Source organism: Chenopodium album, chromosome 25 (genome assembly GCF_948465745.1).
Source record: "Chenopodium album chromosome 25, dcCheAlbu1.1, whole genome shotgun sequence".
NCBI lineage: Eukaryota > Viridiplantae > Streptophyta > Magnoliopsida > Caryophyllales > Amaranthaceae > Chenopodium > Chenopodium album.
Genome location: NC_137858.1, coordinates 3,191,916 through 3,213,876, shown reverse-complemented (window position 1 = coordinate 3,213,876; position 21,961 = coordinate 3,191,916). Strand labels below are relative to the sequence as shown.

At 38.1% G+C, this 21,961-nt stretch overlaps 4 protein-coding genes and 1 pseudogene across 4 annotated transcripts; 4 read left to right on the top strand and 1 right to left on the bottom strand.

The window, feature by feature from the left end:
• The first annotated feature begins 1,692 nt into the window (after positions 1–1,692).
• Positions 1,693–3,485, top strand: LOC145614435 (aspartyl protease family protein 2 pseudogene; annotated as a pseudogene).
• Positions 3,486–5,437: 1,952 nt separating this feature from the next.
• Positions 5,438–7,852, top strand: LOC145614533 (UV-stimulated scaffold protein A homolog). The gene is made up of 2 exons (XM_081669592.1): positions 5,438–5,726; positions 5,831–7,852. The coding sequence occupies exons 1-2, from the start codon at positions 5,529–5,531 to the stop codon at positions 7,637–7,639; spliced, it is 2,007 nt and encodes a 668-aa protein (XP_081525718.1). The 5' UTR covers positions 5,438–5,528; the 3' UTR covers positions 7,640–7,852.
• Positions 7,853–9,865: 2,013 nt separating this feature from the next.
• On the top strand, positions 9,866–13,254 carry LOC145613218 (E3 ubiquitin-protein ligase SINAT5-like). Its single transcript, XM_081668279.1, has 3 exons — positions 9,866–10,355; positions 12,036–12,422; positions 12,679–13,254. The coding sequence occupies exons 1-3, from the start codon at positions 10,119–10,121 to the stop codon at positions 13,039–13,041; spliced, it is 987 nt and encodes a 328-aa protein (XP_081524405.1). The 5' UTR covers positions 9,866–10,118; the 3' UTR covers positions 13,042–13,254.
• Positions 13,255–14,050: 796 nt separating this feature from the next.
• On the top strand, positions 14,051–19,457 carry LOC145614219 (uncharacterized). Its single transcript, XM_081669239.1, has 6 exons — positions 14,051–17,132; positions 17,364–17,962; positions 18,218–18,427; positions 18,658–18,872; positions 18,997–19,096; positions 19,224–19,457. Exons 1-5 carry the CDS (start codon positions 14,174–14,176, stop codon positions 19,037–19,039), a joined length of 4,026 nt encoding a protein of 1,341 aa, XP_081525365.1. The 5' UTR covers positions 14,051–14,173; the 3' UTR covers positions 19,040–19,096; positions 19,224–19,457.
• Positions 19,458–19,597: 140 nt separating this feature from the next.
• LOC145614220 (uncharacterized) lies at positions 19,598–20,886 on the bottom strand. The gene has a single exon (XM_081669240.1). The coding sequence runs from the start codon at positions 20,807–20,809 to the stop codon at positions 19,880–19,882; it is 930 nt and encodes a 309-aa protein (XP_081525366.1). The 5' UTR covers positions 20,810–20,886; the 3' UTR covers positions 19,598–19,879.
• Between the last annotated feature and the right edge of the window lie 1,075 nt (positions 20,887–21,961).

The window sequence follows — 21,961 nt, the reverse complement described above, 5'->3', positions numbered from 1 at the left end:
CTTTTCAAAAATTTATATCAACATACATTTATTATTGTAAGAAGCCAAAAAACGTACTCTGTACTCTGTATCAATAAACGCAATGTCAAACCGAAATGATCTTAGTGCAATAGAGAGAATAGTAGCTTAGCTACAAGTTGTAAGAGTAATTATAATGGAACGAAGGGAATAGCCTATTTACAAGTACTTGTACTCAGGGTCATTTTACGTGTGCGTCCTAAGTTTGCGTGCCAATGTAACCTGGATTAGTGAACCACAGTAGATCCATTAAATAAGGCACAAGCCGCATAACCATCAACCAACAAACGCCTTGGTTCGTGAGAAGATTTTATGGAACCTACTCCGTAATAAGCTCACATTCCCATGCTCTTACTAGTCTTCCGTATTTATAATTTGACCGATAATTGTACTCTGTACGTACTATCTACCCAACCAACAATAAAATCAATACACCCCAGTCTCATCAATAACTTGAAATATCAACCTTCACCAGACCAAAACTCTGCTATCTGTACCAATCGTCATGCTCAACCTTAACCGAAACCCTACCTCCTATTTATAATGTTCGTAATTTTTATCATAATTTATTTTAGAAAAAATACTATACATAACCCTTGGGGCTACATATAAGTATTAAATTTACACTTGAAAATTGTAAAAAGTTAAAAAATCATAAAAATATAAACACTAATTACACTAATTTACGCGTGTTTTTGTCTTGAATTCCTAATTTTATACCATTTCCATGAGTGTATTTAATGTTTATATATAGCCCTTAGGGCTACATATAGCATTACCCTTTATTTTATTATGACTTGAACCCAGATATATTTTATTTTACTCCCACAGCCCTAAATTACATTCTTATTGACCTTGCATTAAGACTTTTTTTTGTTAAATCATATGCTTAATTTCTTAGGTGAAAAGAAAAAAAATATGTATTTGACAAACTATGAGCACTCCTCATTTGATTTGTTGATTGATAAAATTTAAAATTGTTGTAATATATTCACTCTTAAAAACAGTATTCAATTCTTGTAAGGTATTCCGTAGGAGTTTACTTCTGTGATGTTACCTTTGATAATTACACTATAGATTAGTTTGCACTGGTATAAATTAAGATCAATTCTCATTAATATTTATAGTAGTAACTTTAATTTCATTAAGCTTAGATAAGTCATTTTCAATTAGTTTAGTAACCTCAATTCTAATCAAAAGAAAGTAAGCAAAGGTCATGCTAATTATTGTCTAGATTATGGTCAATTCCCTTCAACATTACAAAACACTTATCCCTCAATTTAGCAATGAGGAATAAATACATGATCTTTATTACTATCAAGAATAGATAAATAAAGCTAAATATCGTTAAAAATAGATAGATTTAGATTTAGGCTTAACGATCAAATTAAGAATAGATAGATAGATTCAACTATCTAAATAACCATTGACTAAAACGAAATAATCACATGTACTTTGAGACAACATCTTGTATGAGTTGTAACTCTACCTAATTTACAAGAATTCACATATCAATATCCAATTTTATATGCACCCAAATTAAGACAAAAGGAAACAAAAACACGGGTTACCACTTGCAACAACAAAACCCAACATACGTACTACAAACTTGCACCGATTAACAAGTTCATAATAATACCTCCAAAACACTTTTTTAAAAAATATTAATTAATTTATTTTTCTTTTTTGTTGTTATGTCTTCACATTTATTTATAAGCTCACTCTTCATCTTCATGTGAGAATATCTGCACCCTCATTTCACCACCTTTCTTCCAAAAACATGGAAGAAGGAAAACCCACCTCTTTTCTCCTCTTCTCTTTCGTCATTTTCCTCTCATTTTCTCTCTCCTCATCTCTAGAACTTCAAAATCTCCTCCTCAACCCTCTCCCTAAACCCTCTTCCCTTCTTCCCAACACGGAATGGGACCTAACAGCCCAATTACAAGTAAACGGGGAGCTTTTCGGTTCCGTAGATACATCGTTCGAGCTTTCGGGTTCGTTAGATAGCACCGTGGCGCTGCAGCTAGAGCATTTGGATGCTCTAGAGCCGCATTTGAGCCAGGATGAGCTTTTTGCCGTGAAGCTCAAGCGCGATGAGGCCCGGGTGGAATCTATCCTAGCCCGGGCTCAGGGTGTCTCGCATTCCTCCAACCGCGGGTCGCACAGACACCGCGCTGGCTCTCGCCATCACGGGAGGAATGCGACCCACCCTCGCGCTCCTGCTGGAGCCGCTGGTCGCAGCAGCGGCTTCAGCAGTTCCGTAACCTCGGGGTTAGCCCAAGGGAGCGGTGAGTACTTCACCCGACTCGGCGTGGGCTCACCCCCGAGGTACATGTACATGGTTCTAGACACTGGAAGTGACATCGTTTGGCTCCAGTGTTCACCTTGTAAGAGATGCTACGATCAAACCGACCAAGTCTTCAACCCGATCCAATCCGGTTCATTCCGGCCCATCCCTTGCCGGTCCAAGATCTGCCAAGAACTCGACCAACCCGGATGTGCTGTACGTGGCAACAGATGCGCGTACCAGGTGTCATACGGTGATGGGTCCTTCACCATGGGAGAGTTTGCCAGTGAAACGATGACGTTTCGACGAACTAAAGTTCCAAACGTTGCGCTTGGTTGTGGTCATGATAATGAAGGTCTTTTTGTTGGTGCTGCCGGTTTACTCGGTTTAGGCCGTGGCAAATTATCTTTTCCTTCTCAAACTGGTAACCGGTTCGGAAACAAATTCTCCTATTGTTTAGTAGACCGGTCCGCTTCTAGTAAACCGTCATCAGTTGTTTTCGGTGCATCAGCGGTTTCTCGAAACGCTGTTTTTACCCCATTAATATCAAACCCGAAACTAGACACTTTTTACTACGTGGAGTTACTCGGCTTTAGCGTGGGTGGGACCCGTGTTCCTGGTATCACGGGTGAGCTTTTCAAGATTGACCGTACGGGCAATGGTGGCATTATCTTGGACTCGGGCACGTCCGTTACCCGGTTGACCCGACCCGCTTACATTGCATTGAGGGATGCCTTCCGAGCCGGGGCTTCGGCTCTTAAAACAGCCTCCGGGTTCTCATTGTTCGATACGTGTTTTGACTTGTCCGGTAAAACCGAGGTCCGGGTGCCTACGGTAGTAATGCACTTCAATGGGGCGGATATTTCGTTACCCGCTAACAACTATTTGATCCCGGTTGATACGTCGGGTCGGTTCTGTTTTGCCTTTGCGGGTACAATGAGCGGGTTGTCGATTATTGGAAATATACAACAACAGGGTATTCGGGTTTCTTTTGATGTTGCTAGTAGACGGGTCGGATTCCTCCCAAATGCTTGTACTTGATTTGAGTTTTTTTTTTTTCTTAATTTATTTGTTTAATCAAAAAGTTTTTAGGAAAGAAAAAAAAAAAAAGAGGTTGTAATTGGAAAAGGGGAGCAAGCAAAAATAGTGGTAAATAAAAAAGATATCTTGTGTTGGGTTAGTGTGCCATTATCTAATGCTTCACATGAGAAGGGGAATTTGTGTCCTACAAAAAAAATATACATCAATGTTATTGGCCCCACCACAAGTGAGGGCATTTTGTTCATGTGAAATCAGGTCATGTGAAAAATTGGTCACTCTTTTTGGTCGGAATAAGTCAATTTATTTTTTTGGTGTTTAGAGAGCCACAAGGGCGGAGATGAGAATCGATCCCATAATCTCCTGGAATCGGGAGGAAAGCTCTAACCACTTGAGTTATCCCTCACTCTCGGAATAAGTCAATTTATGGGTGCGGAGAAAACGCTAATCAAAGCTAACAAAGTAGTCTTTTCACACTATCACTATTATTGTGAATGTGATACTCTGTTACTCTGTATTGTTCATTGTTAACATTAAAACTTTAAAAATTCTTGATGAATGTCATGAATCATGAATCACAACATTAGGCAATGTATTTAGCTGTTTAAGTTGATGGTTTACTTATTTGTTAGCGTTTCAACTCTACTTCTCATGTTAAAAGGGTCGGAAATGTAGAACTCCGTAGCTCATCGTATCATTAGACTATCTTTGATTGATGGGAATGAGCAGGTTTTTGTTGCTTGTTTCCCGCAAGGCTTATTTAACCTTTGTTGGATGTAATTTGACTCTATCAATAAAATTTTCCCAATCTTCCCTTTATATTTGGTCTTTTACTGTTTTAGTTAATGATGGAATGACCAAATTATGAAAGGTGAAACAATCTACACTCAAGGGCTCTTTGACTCTTACCATCTCTCACTAATGTACAATTTTCTTTCCTATAAAAATTGAGATCTATAAATCTATGGACTAAAGTCTCTAATTGTGTTTTATTATGATTCATCATCTACATATAATAAAGTTTAATGAAATGATAGCTATCCAAGTATGCTTAATATTTACTCCTTGCAAAAGTTAATAGTGTACAATACAGTGATACACAATACCAAAGCAGCTTTCAAGTTATGGACTAGCAACTTTATCAAAAGTTACTTTAGGTAGATAAAAGGGTTCATGTAAAGGTAGGCAAGAGCCAAGAAGAGTTAATTTTACTGTATAAATAAATCATTGAGATACAAAATAGAAATAAGATAGAGCAACAAAGACTAGAATGATATTCTCATACGGGAAAAAAGTTTAGTTATAGAGCTTCGCATTGCCAAAACTACGTAGTTATAGAGTTAATTTTACTGTACAAATAAATCATTGAAATACAAAATATTCTCATACGGTTTCACCGTTTCATAACACTTCCGATTGAGATTATATCATCATAGACATTAGTACACTACTCTTTTACTTATCTCTCTGGTAAAGTGGTAATCTGGGAGATTTGATCATACCATAAATCAAACAAAACATAAAAAAAAATAACATTTTACATAGCCAAAGCGAGACATGTAGTAAGGCCCTGTTCTCTTACGTTGAAATTCAGTTCAGTTCAGCTCAACTCCTAATTTCCTTCTCTTATAAAATATTCATTTCAGTTCAGCTCAATTCAGTTTAGTTTAGTTTAGTTCAGTTCAGTTCAGCTGAGTTCAGTCAATGAGAACATGCCCTAACTTTAGGTTCTTTCATCGATCCTCGTGAAAATTCGACATTGGATTATCATACTCCCTATTTCATGTTACTGATACTCTAATAATTTATTCATGAGGAGAGGGCCTCAATGTTCAACTTTTCGCTAATACTATCTCCGTTTCAAATCATTTGCAACTTTGACATATTATCTGAGAGATGTAAAATATTTCAAAGTAGCAAACAATATGAAAGGAGGTCGTAATTTTTGAATTATACTTTCTTAGGTACTAAGGTAATAAGACCATAGGCCCATGGGCCATAACACCCATGACCCAACTGATAAATTGTCAATGCACTGATAAATTGTCAATGCATTTTACTCCGTAGCCCATTGAAGATATGAACTCTGAAGCAAACATACTGTTTACCAAAATAAAAATAAAAATAAAAATTGTACTAGTCAAAGAATGTGAAAATCCGGGAAAAAAATTCCCAAGAACAAAAAATGGCGGAAGATCACGAACAAGAGGAGAGAGAAGCTGGAAAAGTTGTGGCGTTGATCGAGAAAGCAACCAATTCTACTGAACCTGGTGTTGATCCTCGTCTTCTCAAAGCTATTAAAACGGTTGTTCGATACTCCGATTTTGAGCTCAAACTCGCCCATAAAACCCTAATTTATCTCATGAAACGACAACATTCTCAGGTTTTTCTTTTTTCGTTGTTCAATTTCATGATTAATTGCAAAAATTTTGATAATAATCGTTGAATTTCGGAACTTAGGGTTTTGTAAATTTTATGAAATTGCAGATTAGGTTTCTTGCGTTATTGATAATTGATGAGTTATTTATGCGTTCGAAGCTTTTTAGAACCCTAATTACTGAGAATTTGGATCAATTGTTAAGTTTATCGGTTGGATTTCGAAGAAATCAACCTCTTCCAGCTCCACCTTCTGTTGCATCGGTTTTACGAGCTAAGGCGATTGAATTTTTAGAAAAATGGAATTCGTCATTTGGAGTTCATTATAGGCAACTTAGGTTAGGATATGATTATTTGAAGAACACACTTAGGTATCAATTTCCTAATTTACAAGCGAATGCCGCTCGGGTTGAGCGAGAGAGGAGGGAGAGGGAGGTTAGAACGCAGGTGATCTTGAAGAACAAGCTCGAGACGTTGAGGGAGAGGCTTCCTTCGTTGAAGGAAGAGATAAGGTTGACGATTGATGAGATTGGTGAGTGTTTAGAGATTGCTAGGGCTAATGATGAGAATGCGGCATTGGAACCGTTGGATGATGAGGAGGAGGAGGAGTTTGAGGGAATGCGTAACCCTGAGTTGATGCAACTTCGGCTTGATGCATTGAAGGAGGCGGAGAAGGTTCATGAGAATAGTGATAATAAAGTAGTTTTTGATGCATTGAGGGAGTTGTATAAGTTGTTGGTGAATAAGCATTTAGTTTCGGTTCAGGAATGGATTTCTGTTCTTATTCGGGTTGAAGTTGATGATGTTAGGTTTAGGGATTCGGCATTGAAAGAGTTCATTGATGTTCGGAATCGAATTACTGCAGTGAAGAAGAAATGTGAGGAATCTGGTTGTGCGCTTCCTAAGATCAGGGAGAGTGAGGAAGATGATGACATTTGGGAGGAGTGTAAAATTGAACCTGTGGAGGGAAGTAAAGATTCAAATGTGGTACCAATTGATCGAAAGGTATTGTCTACTGATGCCTCTGAAAGGCCTGAATGCAGCAAAAATGGGGCAAAGAAGAAGGATGTTGTGAAACGTAGAGTCAGTTCTGGTGATTTGAATCCTTTGCGGGATAAGCTTTTAGCTGAAGCTCCCGTTGTTAACTGGGGATCCTCTTTGGATAATTGGGGTGAGAAAAGGGATGTGTTGGCTAATCAGAGGGGATTAGAGATTGATGGCCATTGGGGCAGAGTAGATAGTGATGCTGCTATACCATCAGAAAAAATTGCGGAACTAAATGTTCATGCAAGCCTTTACAAAGAAGAGCAAGCTGAAGTTCAGCCATGTCGTGCTCCTTTGCGCAATGGAAAGCTTTGCCAGAGGAAAGATTTGAGAGTATGTCCATTTCATGGACCAGTTATACCCCGTGATGATAATGGAAATCCAATTTACCCTGAGGATGATGCAGGGAAATCTGCCATCTCCCTAGGTACATCAATGAGGCAGAATTCTTCCACGGAAGAGTTGAACATTGATGGACTGGGCATTTCTTCAGAGCAGCTAGCTAAAATGGCTGTTAAAAATGTTAGAGCGAAGGATGAAGAGGAAATAAAGAGAAAAGAAAGTGATAAACGAGCAATCAAGAAAGCTAAACTTGCAAAGGTTCGGGAACACAATGATGCAGTTCTTCGGGAGGCTGCAATTGCTTCAACCTCGAGTTCTGCAGCTTTTGGGGAAGTTGTACCTGCAAACACAGGAGGGAGATCTACCAAGAAAATTAAAGGGCCGACTCTTGCATCAATGTTGCGGAAGAAAGTGACAGCAAAAGATAGACTAGCACAGAAGCTTTTGAGTTCCCGGGCAAAAGAAGAAACTGTCAAGCAGCTAACTAATGGCGATGACACCAGGTACCGAGAATCATTCCCAAATCAGTGGTAACAATGGATATTTCTATTTTAATAAAACGATGGCACTTCTGCATAAACATTATAGATACCGGGTTTGACAATGTTCATCTGGATTATCACGTTTGCCTCTTATTCAATCAGCCGAGAAGATTAGACCATTAACAGTCAGTTCTCAAGTAGGGATCTGGATAGTGTTGGTAGCTTTGTAATTATGTGTTCTCTTATCTACAATTCTATTTCACAATTTTCTCATTTACTTTTTTTACATCGCGAACATGTTAATAGAATGTACAATCTTGTTGCAAGTGACAGAAAAGACAGTATTTGAAATACATAACTGCACCAGTTTAGGTCAGCTGTTTTCCTTGTTATATTTGAAATTTACTATTGATTGTACTCCAATTAGTGTGATGATAATCAAAAGAAGAGGGGAAGCCTTTCTTCCAAGTTGTTATGATATTAGTTGTATATTACTTGTATAACATATGAAAAGATATATACAATCAAATATTCATTATATAATTGAGATTTGAGACCGATGATTATTTATCTAATGAGTTTGTATGACAACCTATTCTTCCTTGAGAATTGTATGGTAAGTTGCTGCTATTATGGTTTGGCATCATGGAGAAAATGAATTGTGAAAGATTCATCAGAGATTTAAAAAATATAATAAAGTGCTGACCCACTAATTACAATACTTGATTAAAGTACCTTAAAGATTCATTAAAGATTTCCTTTTATCTCATAAGTTAGGCGGCTTATTAGGCCCTAATAAACAAGCATTTACTAATAACTATAAAAGTATAAAATAGACATAAAGGTATAAAAAGCATTCTTGGGTAAATATTGATTGAGCTTGGTGAAACCTGATTTATTCTTGTATCATTTTGAGTACTGGTAGTTTAATTATGCTCGACTTCTTCAAGTGACCTCCAACTCAAGTCATCACTTTATGCCAATTGTTATTATTGAACACCCTTTTAAGTATGAAATACGGAGTACTCATTTTTATTTTAAGGTATGTCGAATCACACGAACTTTGTTGAATAGGATTACGAAGTATACATGTGTACTATACAACTTACATCATGAAACTCAATACATCATTATTTACCAAATTATGACGGATTGAGGTCAAGTGCTTGCGTTATTAATATAAAACATGATCCAATACGCGAGTAGGACCATAGGAGCAAACATTGATCAAAATCTAAACATCACCAAATGGAAACAAACATTATTATTTGACAAGTATCAAAATCAAATATGAAATGGAAACATTACCAACCCTCCACCTTTAGGGAAATATATGTCATTAATTAGGCACTCAATAATTGATGTAACCGAATCAAATTTGACAAATTTTACGCAATAAGTCAATAATAGTGAGAGATCTAATTTTACACCAACGACATACCTAATCATCTATCTACTTCAATGGGAGTGTATAATTTATGAAAGTTTTGCCACCCACTATTTCTCTTAACTCTCAAGTGTTGGGTTTTATAGACACTAGTATAGTATTATGGGCATGATTATTATTATTATGTCGGCTAAACAATTTGTCTTCTTTCACGTGTTTAATTAAATATTTGGGCATCATTTGTCTGCTCAAGACCAATACCCTAATTCACACGCACATTCATGTTCTTGTTTAGTTATATTGTGAAGAGAGATTCGAAGTGAACGCTTTTGTTTCCTTATATCTTAAAGTTAAAAGCTTTTGATTAAATAAGAATAAAATATCTTTTACACATTATGTCAATTAACATAAGGCATAAGTTCAAACAAAATAATATAATGTACGATATAATGAATAAAAGGCATTTACATTATTTTTTTGCTAATTCCGAGCTCGATTCAGACTCCTAAGGGCTAAATTGGACCCTAAAACCTTAACCGAAGATTTTTTGACATGTAAACCGAAGAAAAAGTTGAATCGGCTGCAATTTACAATTTATACGAACTTTTGGGCTGCAATTTGTAATTTTGTTTTTAAATGACTGCAATTTGCAAAATACGAAGTTTAAATGAGTACAATTTGCAAATTTTACATTTATTGCATATACTATAATATGAAATGGGGTAGTAATAGTCTAATAGTGTAATACAATAAGTCAAATACTAGTAGTAGAAAGTAAGAAACAATTTTTAAAAGATGAACAGTTAAAAAAAATGGTAAGAAGGCAAAGAAATGGGCCAAAGAAGCCCATAAAGAAAAAGCACCTGGGGATATGGAAGGAAGGATGGTTGTTTTAGCAAAATGAGGGATTTTGGGATTCCCTTTTTTCTCTCTCTTTCTCTTTCTTCTTTCTCTTTCTTTCCCAAACTTTGAACTACTCCTGACTACCATTGGAGCTTAGAAGGGAGGGTGAGAGAGTGAGTGTATCATCACAAACCCAATTACATTCAAACCCAGAAATTCAATTTTCTCATTTTTCAGATTTTTTTTGAAGTGGGGTTGTTGTGATCTGGGCAAATTTGGTGGTGTTTTCTGAAAATTAAAAATGGATATTGATAGCATAGAGTGTGTATCATCCATAGATATGGATGAAGATGAAATAATACAGCAACATCATCATCATCATCATCATCAACAACCTCATCACCAGTTTTCATCTTCAAAAGCTCCTCACATCATCAACAATGGTGTCCTTAATCCCAACATTCACCCTGCTACCAGTGTTCATGAGCTTCTTGAATGTCCTGTTTGTACCAATTCTATGTACCCTCCCATTCACCAGGTTTTTCTTTTATTCTTTCTCCTTGATTTATTAATTTTTGGGAATTTTTTGTCCATTTTTTTCATGAGTTTTTCTATCTGGGTTTGTTTGATTTTGTGGGGTTTGTCGGTTGTTTGGTAGAACTGTGTGAATTTTGTTGGGGGTGTTGAATTTGCCCTAAATTTTTATGAATTGATTTGTAGGGTTCTGGCTCTATGTACTCTAGAGGATCTAATTATTGGAATTAAATAACATTTTTTGTTGGATTATGAAATTGTTCTGATAATATTAGGGAAATTGCTAAAATGTTGGTACTTTCTAGTGTTCTTTTACTTGAAGTTTGAACCTAAATATCATAGGAAATGAATTGTGCCTTATTATAAACAAGTATTTATTTTCCTGAAAAGTTCTATCTCTGGCATTGCCTGGTTGTAGCCTAGAATTAAGCTGCTCTCTAGATCCTTGGAACAGTAAGATACATAGTTGTATCATTACATTTCTTATAATACTGCTTTCTGTTTTTGGTGCCTGGTGCAGTGTAAAATATGGCAAAATTTAGCATGATCTAGACTTTAGACTTTGGATTATTGGCTTATAAGTGGCATTTTGGGAAGGTAATTTTGGGACATTTGAAGAATTTGTGGTACAACTATATGAAGAAAAAAGGTGGTAAGAATAGAGAAAACTTGTGTTGTGTATAGTTGCTACTTGCTAGACTAGTTGTTCTTGTCCAAGATGATTTCTTTGAGGTGGTAGCTTCCTATAAAAGACTACATGATGCCTAGTATGTCCCGGAAAGGGGAGGCTATAGGATGGAGACGATTGGTGGACCTGAATGGATACTTGCGAAGTTCTGGAGTTTGTTTATCTGCAGAAGGTTTTAGATCCACCGGCTTTTAGTGAAAATGGTTGAGTACATAGACACCCATGCTGCAAACTGAAAGGAATAACCGAAACAATTCCACAAAATATGGTATAGGAGTTGACAATAAAATGATTTAATTGATCAAGATGCACTCATACACGAGCACTAATGCTTTACTAGTACTCTTAAGGTTTCCTGAAAGACATAATGAGCTGCTACTCTAGGCTCACTTCCATTGAAATTAGTTCTTGCAATTGTCTCCAACTTGGGCAAAATTTGGGCATTTGGATGAAACTGTCTGTTTAATCATACTGTTCATGATCTGAATTTGTAGGACAATTACAAAGCTATACTATCTGGGTTTTAAGTTTTAAGTGTTCTGGTATGTAGAACATGACCTAGGCTTTTCTATAGGTTTATCAATCTCATTTAGCCTTAATCATGGTGCTAATTCATCAAGTAGAGTTAGAACTGGGAAGTTGGACACTTGAGATCTGTGGTTGTAGATTTGTCTGTGTTAGAAATTGGTATTATACTCTTAATCTCATGGGGTTCTTTGTCCATTTTTCCCCCACACCTCCCTGTCACAAGGGAATAAATGACACATCCATTTCATTCGCTTGCTGTTCTCCATATGTATTTGCCTCCACCCCTTCCCTGCTGATATAGCTGTTTGAGAAAAACTGTATCACTGTAACAATTACTGTGTTGCTTCTTATTCTAATATTGATAACCAGGGAGGTTTGCTGTGTTTGCCTTTGTTATAATTGTTTTTCTTCTGAAATTTATCATGTGAGGATATTGATTATGAATAATTAACATTATGAACTCTACAGTGCCGAAATGGGCATACACTTTGTTCCACCTGTAAAACACGAGTACAAAATCGATGCCCAACCTGCCGACAAGAACTTGGGGATATAAGATGTCTAGCATTGGAAAAAGTTGCTGAATCGCTTGAGCTTCCTTGCAAATATTTTTCACTTGGTTGCCCGGAGATATTTCCCTACTACAGCAAAGTTAAACATGAAACCATATGTAACTTCAGGCCATACAATTGTCCATATGCTGGATCAGAGTGTTCTGTTACTGGGGATATACCTTATCTAGTGGCTCATTTGAGGGATGATCACAAGGTCGACATGCATTCTGGATGTACATTCAATCATCGTTATGTAAAGTCTAATCCACGCGAGGTGGAAAATGCTACATGGATGCTAACTGTAAGTTAATTTGGCCACCAGGATGTATATATTGACATGTGCATCAGCATCACCATTATCAATAGTCAACATAACACCATGACCTTCCCCCACCCCTTTCTCTCATATCTCTAAATATTAATGATGGAGTATGCTTTTGGTTTGATTTCTTGAAGCCAGGTTGAGAATTTAGGCACACCTTAGATGCATATATGCTTTTCATAGGTATTGCCTGGACTACAATGTAAATAACATATTTCCCTCTTCCCTTTCCTAGGTGTTTCACTGTTTTGGTCAGTATTTCTGCCTCCATTTCGAAGCATTTCAACTTGGCATGGCTCCTGTATATATGGCTTTCCTTCGGTTCATGGGGGATGAGATGGAAGCTAGAAATTATAGCTACAGCCTTGAAGTTGGGGGCTATGGTCGCAAACTCACTTGGGAGGGAACCCCTAGAAGTGTTAGAGACAGCCACAGAAAAGTTAGGGACAGCCACGATGGTCTTATAATACAAAGAAACATGGCACTTTTCTTCTCTGGAGGAGACCGCAAGGAACTGAAGTTGCGGGTCACTGGACGCATATGGAAAGAACAGCAGAACCCTGATGGTGGAGCCTGCATTCCCAATCTGTGCAGCTAATAGTTGGTTTCTCTCTTGCCTGCTGACCCCTTCTGTCTACTCTTCTCTTCAGGATTGTAATTTGGTTAACCAAGTATATAGACGTGTTGTACAATTACTGATGTGGAATGAGTGCATGCTAGATGTAGCCGATTTGCAAGATTGTTTTAACCAATTCACTTTCGCCATTGAAAATGGCTAATAATTTTACTTTGTCTGTCTTGCACTTTGTGACTTGTTGGATCATGTTGTCAAGAGCTTCCTGCTTCCAAGATTGTGCCTGACTCGCCGACTAAATTCTTGCTTTGCATAAATGAGATTCTTATAGCTTGTTTTATTTGGATGTCCATGATAATGCTGTCTTTTAAGCCAAGCGATTCATTTCCGTTACTATTTCTGATGGTAATAACAATTTATTTTCATTTTTTTATTAATTGTTATTACTATCAATATCGATTCAAGGAAAACAAGTTCTTGAAAGACAATTCCGGTATACTTTGTAATTAAACACAAATTGTTGATTAATAAATTAATGAATATAACGCTGCTCAATTTGAAGAATTAGGTTTTGATACCTCCTCTTGTTATAATGTAAAAAGCTAGCTCAAGGGGAGGAGAGCTTGTGGTCCATTATAATCACCTGCAAGGCTTTGCGCTAGGCTACCTAGCCCCAGGCGAACACTGCAATGCCGGCGTCACCTCTGCCAACAAGGCTTTGCGCTAGGCAGGTCCCCTAGCCCCGGGCTAACACTGCAACACCGACGTCACCCCTTTATATTAGACAACAAGAGAGCCATCCCCCAAAGCTAGCTCAAGGGGAGGAAAACCCACTGTATTATTTAAACCGCAACATTAACCTCCATACGACCAATGTGGGACTCAAGTCCCTAATACCTTATAATGAAACATAACAAATACTTTCAACATGCACTTTCTCGAGTGTAGGATCTAATTTGCGACTCAACTTGCCTTTCTTTATAGGGCTTCCTTGGTTCATTTTAACAAAGTCGCACAACATTCTACAGAACCAGTGTACCACCTAGCACCCGCCAAACTGATGTAAGGACTTAAGGCAGGGTTTAAGCCAAATTCCTCTCCTCAACTCTCTCTCTTTTTCTTCTGTCTATCCATGTAATCTTCAGCTTCTCTTTCAATGGAGATTCTTACTTCTTCATTTCTATTCAAACCCCATTTTTCTTCCTCAATCTCATTTCTCTCTCCATCATCTTCACTCACAACTCTCACCAAGAAAACCCCTTATAAATTCCGCAAAACCCATCTCAAATCCTTTCCAAACTCACCATTTTCGACTAATTTATCACTTCAAATCACCAAAAAATCTCACATTTCTGCTCGTTTTGGTCGACCCACGAAGCGCAGGAACTCTCTGAGGAAGAAGCTTACAGGTGATGATGGTGGCAGCTCACAGGTGCGTCAAAACCCTCAAAAAATTATTGACCCAGCTCATAATTTAGTTGATAATCAAGTTTCTGATTTAAATTTAAGTAGTGATAGATTGGAAAGAACAATTAATTCTGAAATTAGTAATTTGGGGAATTCTAGGGGATTAGGGGAATCTGTTTTGTGGAATAAATTGGAGGGTTGGGTTGATCAATATAAGAACGATATTGAGGTTTGGGGAATTGGGTCTAGTCCAATTTTCACTGTTTTTCAAGATTGTAATGGTAAAGTTGATCGAGTTTTGGTTGATGAGGATGAGATTTTGAAGAGGAGTGGAATAGAACCATTGTATTTTAGGAAGGAAAGTGAGTTAGAAGATTTTGATGAAGTGAATTCAAAGATTTCACATGCCAAATTTTTAGCTAAAGAAGTAGAGGGTGGGAAAAATTTAATCCCAAGGAATAGTTCTGTTGCTAAATTTGTGGTTTCTGGTGAAGAATCAGGTTTTGTCAGTAGAATTAGGAGTGTAATTGTCCAGCCAAAGTCAATAACAAAGGTTTCGAGGGTTGGGATTGCTGTGGTTTGTGGCTTTGTCTTCGTTTGGATGATCAAAAGGTTGTTTACTTTGGGAGGAAAGGAGGAGGAGATTTCGAGTTTTGAGAAGGAAATGTTGAGGAGAAAGATGAAGTCGAGAATGGAGAAAGAGAAGGTGAAGGTGAAGAAGGGTAGTGTTGAAGTCATGGAAGGTCCAGCTGACACGCCTACTGTGCTCACTGAAAGGCCTCTTCTTGACAAGGATGAGGTGTTGAATAGGATTAGGGAGGCAAAAGGGTTAAATAACAGTCTGGCTGCCCTGGATGTTAGCAGTGCTCCAAAGACAGCTTCCGTTGATGTGGATGTTAGGATTCAGGAGATACAGATGATGGCAAGACATGCGCGGGAGATTGAGAGAGGAGAAGGCTCTGCAAGCGAGGGGGGTGAATTAGATGAACAATTACCAAATGAGGAGCACTTGGTGGTGAAAGACACTATTGAAGTACCTGAGAATTCAATTTGGACTGATAAAGCAGAGACACAAACTTCAAATGTACTGCCATCCATAGGTGAAGACGCTCTTGAAGAACATGCTGGTGGTGACATGAATAACCTTTTAAGTAAAAATTCTGCTGAAATAAGTATGATCAATGGCATTCCGGGGATGGAAATATTAGGCACCCCAGAAATGCAGAGCGAAGATTCCAAATCCATCAGTGAAGATGTTTATGAGGGTATTGAGTATGTGGAGCCTCATAGTAATTCAAACGGAAGGATTATAGGTGACACAAAAAGCCATACAAGTAGTCCTTTTCAGACCCATGATATTTCTGATTTATCAAACGTAGCTGAAGGGAGTCAGTCTTTCATTTCTAGGAGCCAACTTCACTCAACAAAAACAACACCTGCGAGAAGGAAGCCAAAAATCATACGCTCGGTAAAAGAAGCTAGGGAATATCTCTCGCAGAAAAATGATCAAAGATCTGAAGTTAGTGATATTCCTACCAGAGCTGCTTCTAAAGATGCGGGGATAGACAATAGTTTCAGTAAGAGGCTGGAAGAGGATGGTGAGGCATTGAAGTCAATTGATGCAGACAAGAAATTAGATCCCATCCCAGCTCCAAATGTTATGTGTGACACTGCGACACAAAATGAAGTTTTTGCAACTGATAATGATGGATTGGAGCAAAAGACAGAGAGTATATTGAATGATTTGAATCAGAATAAAGCTTCTGACCCAGCAAGTGTTAAAATCTCAGGTGCTGACACTGTAAGTGATTCATGTGGAAGATTAGACCTTATGCCTGGTGAAAATGATATTTGTGATGATAGTCAGGAAGCAAATAGGCCCCTCTTAACTGAACAAAGTTTGGAAAATATAGAAACAAGTGTAACGCCTAAGCCTACTGATTCTAGTAAAATTTCAGACCCTGCTTTTGGCCAAAATGCATCTCATAATGGTAGTAAATTTACAGATGCAGCAGGTGTTCTTCATAAAAATGCTTTTGATGATGCCAATCTGCAGAAAAAGGTGTATCTGTCTAATGACAATGGTAATGTCAATCATAATGAAGTCAATGAAGCACAGAATACTTCTAATTTGAGTGAGATAATTGTCCCTGCTGATGTTGGAAATGATCTAAATGGTTCTAGATCTGGTTCTGTGAAAAAAGAATTTCAACCAGGTATGATAAACAATGAAAATGATTACAGGAAGAATCATGAGACTCTTGAAAAGTTACCAGGTTCTGGAAGTGGTTTAGAATCAGTAGATGACAGGGAGGAAGCTTTGTTTGCTGATAAAGAGAACTGGTTAGAGAAGAATTTTCATGAAGTTGAGCCCATTGTTAAGAAAATAGGCAGTGGATTCAGGGAAAATTACAATGTTGCTAGAGAGAAAAATAACCTAGAGGATACAAAATTGGACCTAATGACACTTGGGTCTATAACTGATGACACGGAACTAGAGTGGATGCAGGATGATAAACTGAAAGAGATTGTTTTCAAAGTTCGAGAAAATGAGCTGGCTGGACGGGATCCCTTCCATTCTATGGATCCTGAAGATAAAGTTGCGTTTTATGCTGGCCTTGAAAGTAAAGTTGAAAAGGAGAATCAGAAGCTAGCAGCTCTGCATGATTGGCTCCATTCAAACATTGAAAATATTGACTATGGAGCAGGTACTATATTCTTTAACCTAGCAATCAATTTATCATGCAGCCACTTCCACAGCTTTACTAATACTATTTCTATTCTAGTAACTTTTATCAGTAGTCTATTAACTTTATGATATGATTCAAGCTCGGGTTTATAATCACATTTTGACTTGCTGTGTTATCTTAATTGCAATATTGGGTAGTTTGTCTCTGTATTTGGATGCATATCAGCTCACATTCTCACAATTTTTGCAGATGGTATCAGCTTATATGATCCACCAGAAAAGGTTATACCTAAATGGAAAGGTCCACCACTAGATACAATTTCTGACTTTCTGAATAATAGCAGAAGTCAACAGCAGGAGGCATCATCTCTTCAAATGGAAAATAAATCTGAAAAAATTGGTAGTGTTGAGGCTTCCCAGAAAGCTTCTACCTCAAAGTCATTACCCAGAGAAAAGGGGGCTAAAGTTTCAAAGACTGTAATTGAGGCAAGTGATGGCTCAGTTAAACCTGGCAAAAAGTCTGGGAAAGAGTACTGGAAGCACACAAAGAAATGGTCTCGTGGATTTGTGGAATCCTATAATGCTGAAACTGATCCAGAGGTAAAATCTGTCATGAAGGATATAGGGAAGGATTTGGATAGGTGGATTACTAAGGAAGAAATTCAAGATGCAGCTGATGTGATGGATAAAATTCCTCAGAAAGGCAAGGAGATCATAGAGAAAAAATTAAGCAAACTAAGGAGAGAAATGGAAATGTTTGGACCACAAGCTGTAGTAAGCAAATATCGTGAATATGCTGAAGAGAAGGAAGAAGATTACTTGTGGTGGTTAGATCTTCCTCATTTGCTGGTATACTGCTTTAATCCCTTTTTTTTTCCTGTAAAATTACTCCTGCTTTTCATTTATCAGAACATTGGTTTCTCTAGGACGTTTCACAACCTATAATCTTGGGATCTAAACCATTTCTTGCTATTGCCTATGATGATATCTATGATCTTATGTTTTATTGCATTTGCTATTTGCTTATGTTTAAAGAAGTGCTCTGGAATAGTACAGTCTGTTTGCTTTCCCCCACTGAGAAATCAATTGTTTTGCTGCTTGCAGTGCATTGAAATGTATACTTATGAAGGTGAAGACCAAAGGGTTGGGTTTTACTCATTAGAAATGGGTGTGGATCTTGAGCTCGAACCAAAGCCGCGTCATGTAATTGCCTTTGAAGACCCTAGTGATTGCAAAAATTTTTGTTATATTATTCAAGCTCATTTGGAGATGCTTGGCAAGGGAAAAGCTTTCATTGTTCCACAACCTCCCAAGGTATTGTCTTTGTATTTCTCATCCCTTCCTCTAGTCTTCTTTACCGTTCTTGTTGGTGTTTTGTTTTCAACCTTAAGGACATGTATCTGTGCATTAGAGCCTTAAGGTTGGAGGGATAAACACTTTGATAGTGTTTTAAGTGTGTGCACGTGTGTTTAGGGGGTTGGGGGATAAGTACATGTGTTATATTAGCAATTTTATTTATACTGATAACTTTGCTACCTTCACAGGATGTTTTTCGGCAAGCCAAAGGAAATGGCTTTGGTGTCACTGTAATTAGGAAAGGGGAAATAAAGCTCAATGTGGATCAACATCTCGAAGAGGTCGAGGAATTGATTGTTGAGATTGGAAGCAAAATGTACCATGATAAGATCATGCGAGAGCGCTCTGTCGACATAAGCTCTCTGATGAAGGGTGTCTTAGGCCTTAGTCCACCCACCAAGAGGTAACATTCACATATCCTTTTATCAGCTCGTATATTATGATCAACTATGAAAATTCCCGAAATTTCCTTCAATAGTCTAATTACATGCTGCAATTTCATTTAACTGAACAACTTGTTGATCCAGAAAAAGAAAGAAGCGAGCTCGGAAGAGACCCAGCAAAAAATGAGCACTAGCCTTTCAAAAGTTTGTATTGAATGACATCAGCTAATTATATCTAAATCAGGTATCATTTGCTTGAATATTCAGTTCCTTCCAGTACTACTTTAGTCACAATTGCATTTCCTTTTTGGCTTTAAACTTACCTATCTCTTTACTTTTTCTTTTTCTTTTTCTTCTTTCTAAATTTTCAGGGTCAGCATTCTGAATTAAATATGGAGAATCGAAGAAACATTATTATTTGTAAAAGTAAAAGTCCTCCAGAATAACACCATCATCAGTTGTTCTAAAGAATCATCGGGCACAAGAAGAATACACGACCAGTCTCACTACGACTACTCAGTTCGACCTGTAAACGACCAGGTGCTTATCAGGAGAGCGAGAAGCATAAGATTGAAGTCTGCCAACCAGGAGACAATATAATGTCCCGAACAACTGCTTGGATGCAGATTGCCCACCAAATTAATCAGCTCAAGTATTGCCCTTGTATGATGTGAGGATATTCTTTCCTTATTTGTATAGCTAAACTTGCAAATTTGCAATCATTGTCAATTATAGAGTTTGAAAATTCCACACAAATCTTGTTGCATATTAACTACATATTAAAAATGTCATATTTTACATTACAACACATTCATTGCAGAACTTAGTTCCCCAACAGAAAGAAAAAGAAAAAAAAAAAAAAAAAATCTACAGTACATCATAATTTGCTGATCCCCTAAACAAAAACTGAATCATCATCCTAGAATTACAACACACAAAATTCCTTCTTTTTTACACTTGCTAGTAATCTTGAATTCGAAAAAAAAGCCGAAAATAAGGAGAAAGATTGGAATGGAATTGAGATCCATCAGCAATTATAGCCAAGAACAGACCCATCTGAGACCTGAATAGAAACCCTACACTTAGCTCCTTTTTCAACATGATGTGCAAACACCTTCAACACTTTGACACTTCCCACTAACTTCATCCTAGTCTCCAGCTCCATAATCGGCCCGGAACCAGGAACAGGCCCGGCTCCTGCGTTTCCGACATTGGCCGGGAGCTGGAAAGATTTGACATCAAATGTAGCAGACATGAACTGAGTTCTGCCAGCAGCTATACTTCCTGCAGGGATGTACATGAAACCAAGGGGTCCTGCAGAGGAGGAGAAAAGCTGCAGGGAGCTGTCATAGTGAGAAAAGGAGTAGCGGTTCGGGTTCCAAACCGCCACGTATTGGAAGAAAGTGAAGTTGGCAGTGCCATTTACAAGAGTAAAGGATGGGAATTTCATGGTGTGAACTGAGATTTGGGGATTTTGTGGGCGGAAGAGAATGAAGCAAGTTATTACAGCTGCGATTGAAAGGAGGATCAAGAAAGAAGTTGCTAGAAAGCAGGATGCTAAGGTTGAGCTTGATGTTTTCGGTCTCGGGTGGTGGTGGTAAGGGTAAGGGTACGGTGGTGGTGGTTCTTGGTATGATGGTGGTTGTTGCGGTGGTGGTTGTGGGTATTGTGGTGGTTGTTGCGGCGGTGGTTGGTATGGTGGTGGTTGTTGCGGTGGTGGTTGGTATTGTGGTGGTGGAGGTGGTGGTTGGCGTAGTTCAGCTGCCGGCTTCGGTTGTTGTTGGGGTAGTTGTCGTGGTGATTGTTGTGGCGGTTGTCGTGGCGAAGGTGATTGTTGTGGAGGTTGGCGTGGTGATGGTGGCTGCCGTGGTTGTTGTGGTGGTTGACGGGGCAGAGGTGGTGGAGGTTGGCGTGGTTGTTGTGGAAGTTGCCGAGGGTGAGATGGTGGGGGGCACATTTGTAGGGGGGAGTGAGAGTGGGAGAGAAAAGTGGGGAGAAAGAGTGAGGAAAATGAAGTTGGAGTTTGTGATTTTTTTTTTGCACAAACTAGTGTGTTTGTTTTTTGCTAAGTGCTAACAACAAGGTAGCTAGAGTCAGAAATGGAGCCCACATGGTGAATGATGAGGATGATGAATGTGGTGTACACGTGGCATGTTTCTATTTGCTTGATGGAAATTGGAAAACATGTCCATGTTACTTTTCCCTTTACTATTTTTGTTTAGGAAACTTTTTTATTTTGGAATAGTAGGTTGATTTTATTTGAACCGTAATAGTGGTCTAGTGGGTTAGTCACTTTGATCATTTGTGAGAATGGTCACTTGTTCAAATAAAGGTTGCAATTAAAGCTGTCAAAAATTGACTCGACCCGAGAAGTCGACCTGAACCGGTAATGATCAGGACCCAACCTGTACCCGGACAATGGGGTGAAATTAGTGACCTGTAACCCGACCTAAACATGACCATATGTTGACCGACAACCAATTAGATTCAATACTTTTTTGACTTGAACCAGAACCTGCTCCCGACCTGAGAGCAACCGTCAACCGATTTAATCCGACCCAACAACAATCTGTACCCAAACTAGTACCACACCAAATTAGAACCTGTACCCGAGTCATGGAAGGTTTAATAAAATTTATATGCCTTAAAAAGCGTGGATTATAGCCTTCAATTTTGTAATTTTTTTACCTTTTTTGCTCGGAAATAAAAATTGCCGGGATGTTTACCATGGTCCTTAATACCCTCAAGGAGTCCATTTAGGTCGGTGGAACCATCCAATATACCCTTAAACGGTCATTATACCCGTTCACAACTTGTAGTGATTTCGTAAACTCAAGCCTACCACGGACGTTTAAGACAACATATAATGATCAAAAAGCGTGAATTATAGCTTTCAATTTTGTAATATTTTTTAACTTTTTTCGTCCGGAAATAAAAATAGCCGAGATGTTTACCATGGTCCCTAATATTCTCCGGGAGTCAAATTGGGTCAGTGGAACCATCCAATATGCCTTTAAACGATCATTTTACCCGTTCACAATTTCCAGTGATTTCGTAAACTCAAGTCTACCTAAGACGTTTAAAACAACATATAATGATCATATATGGT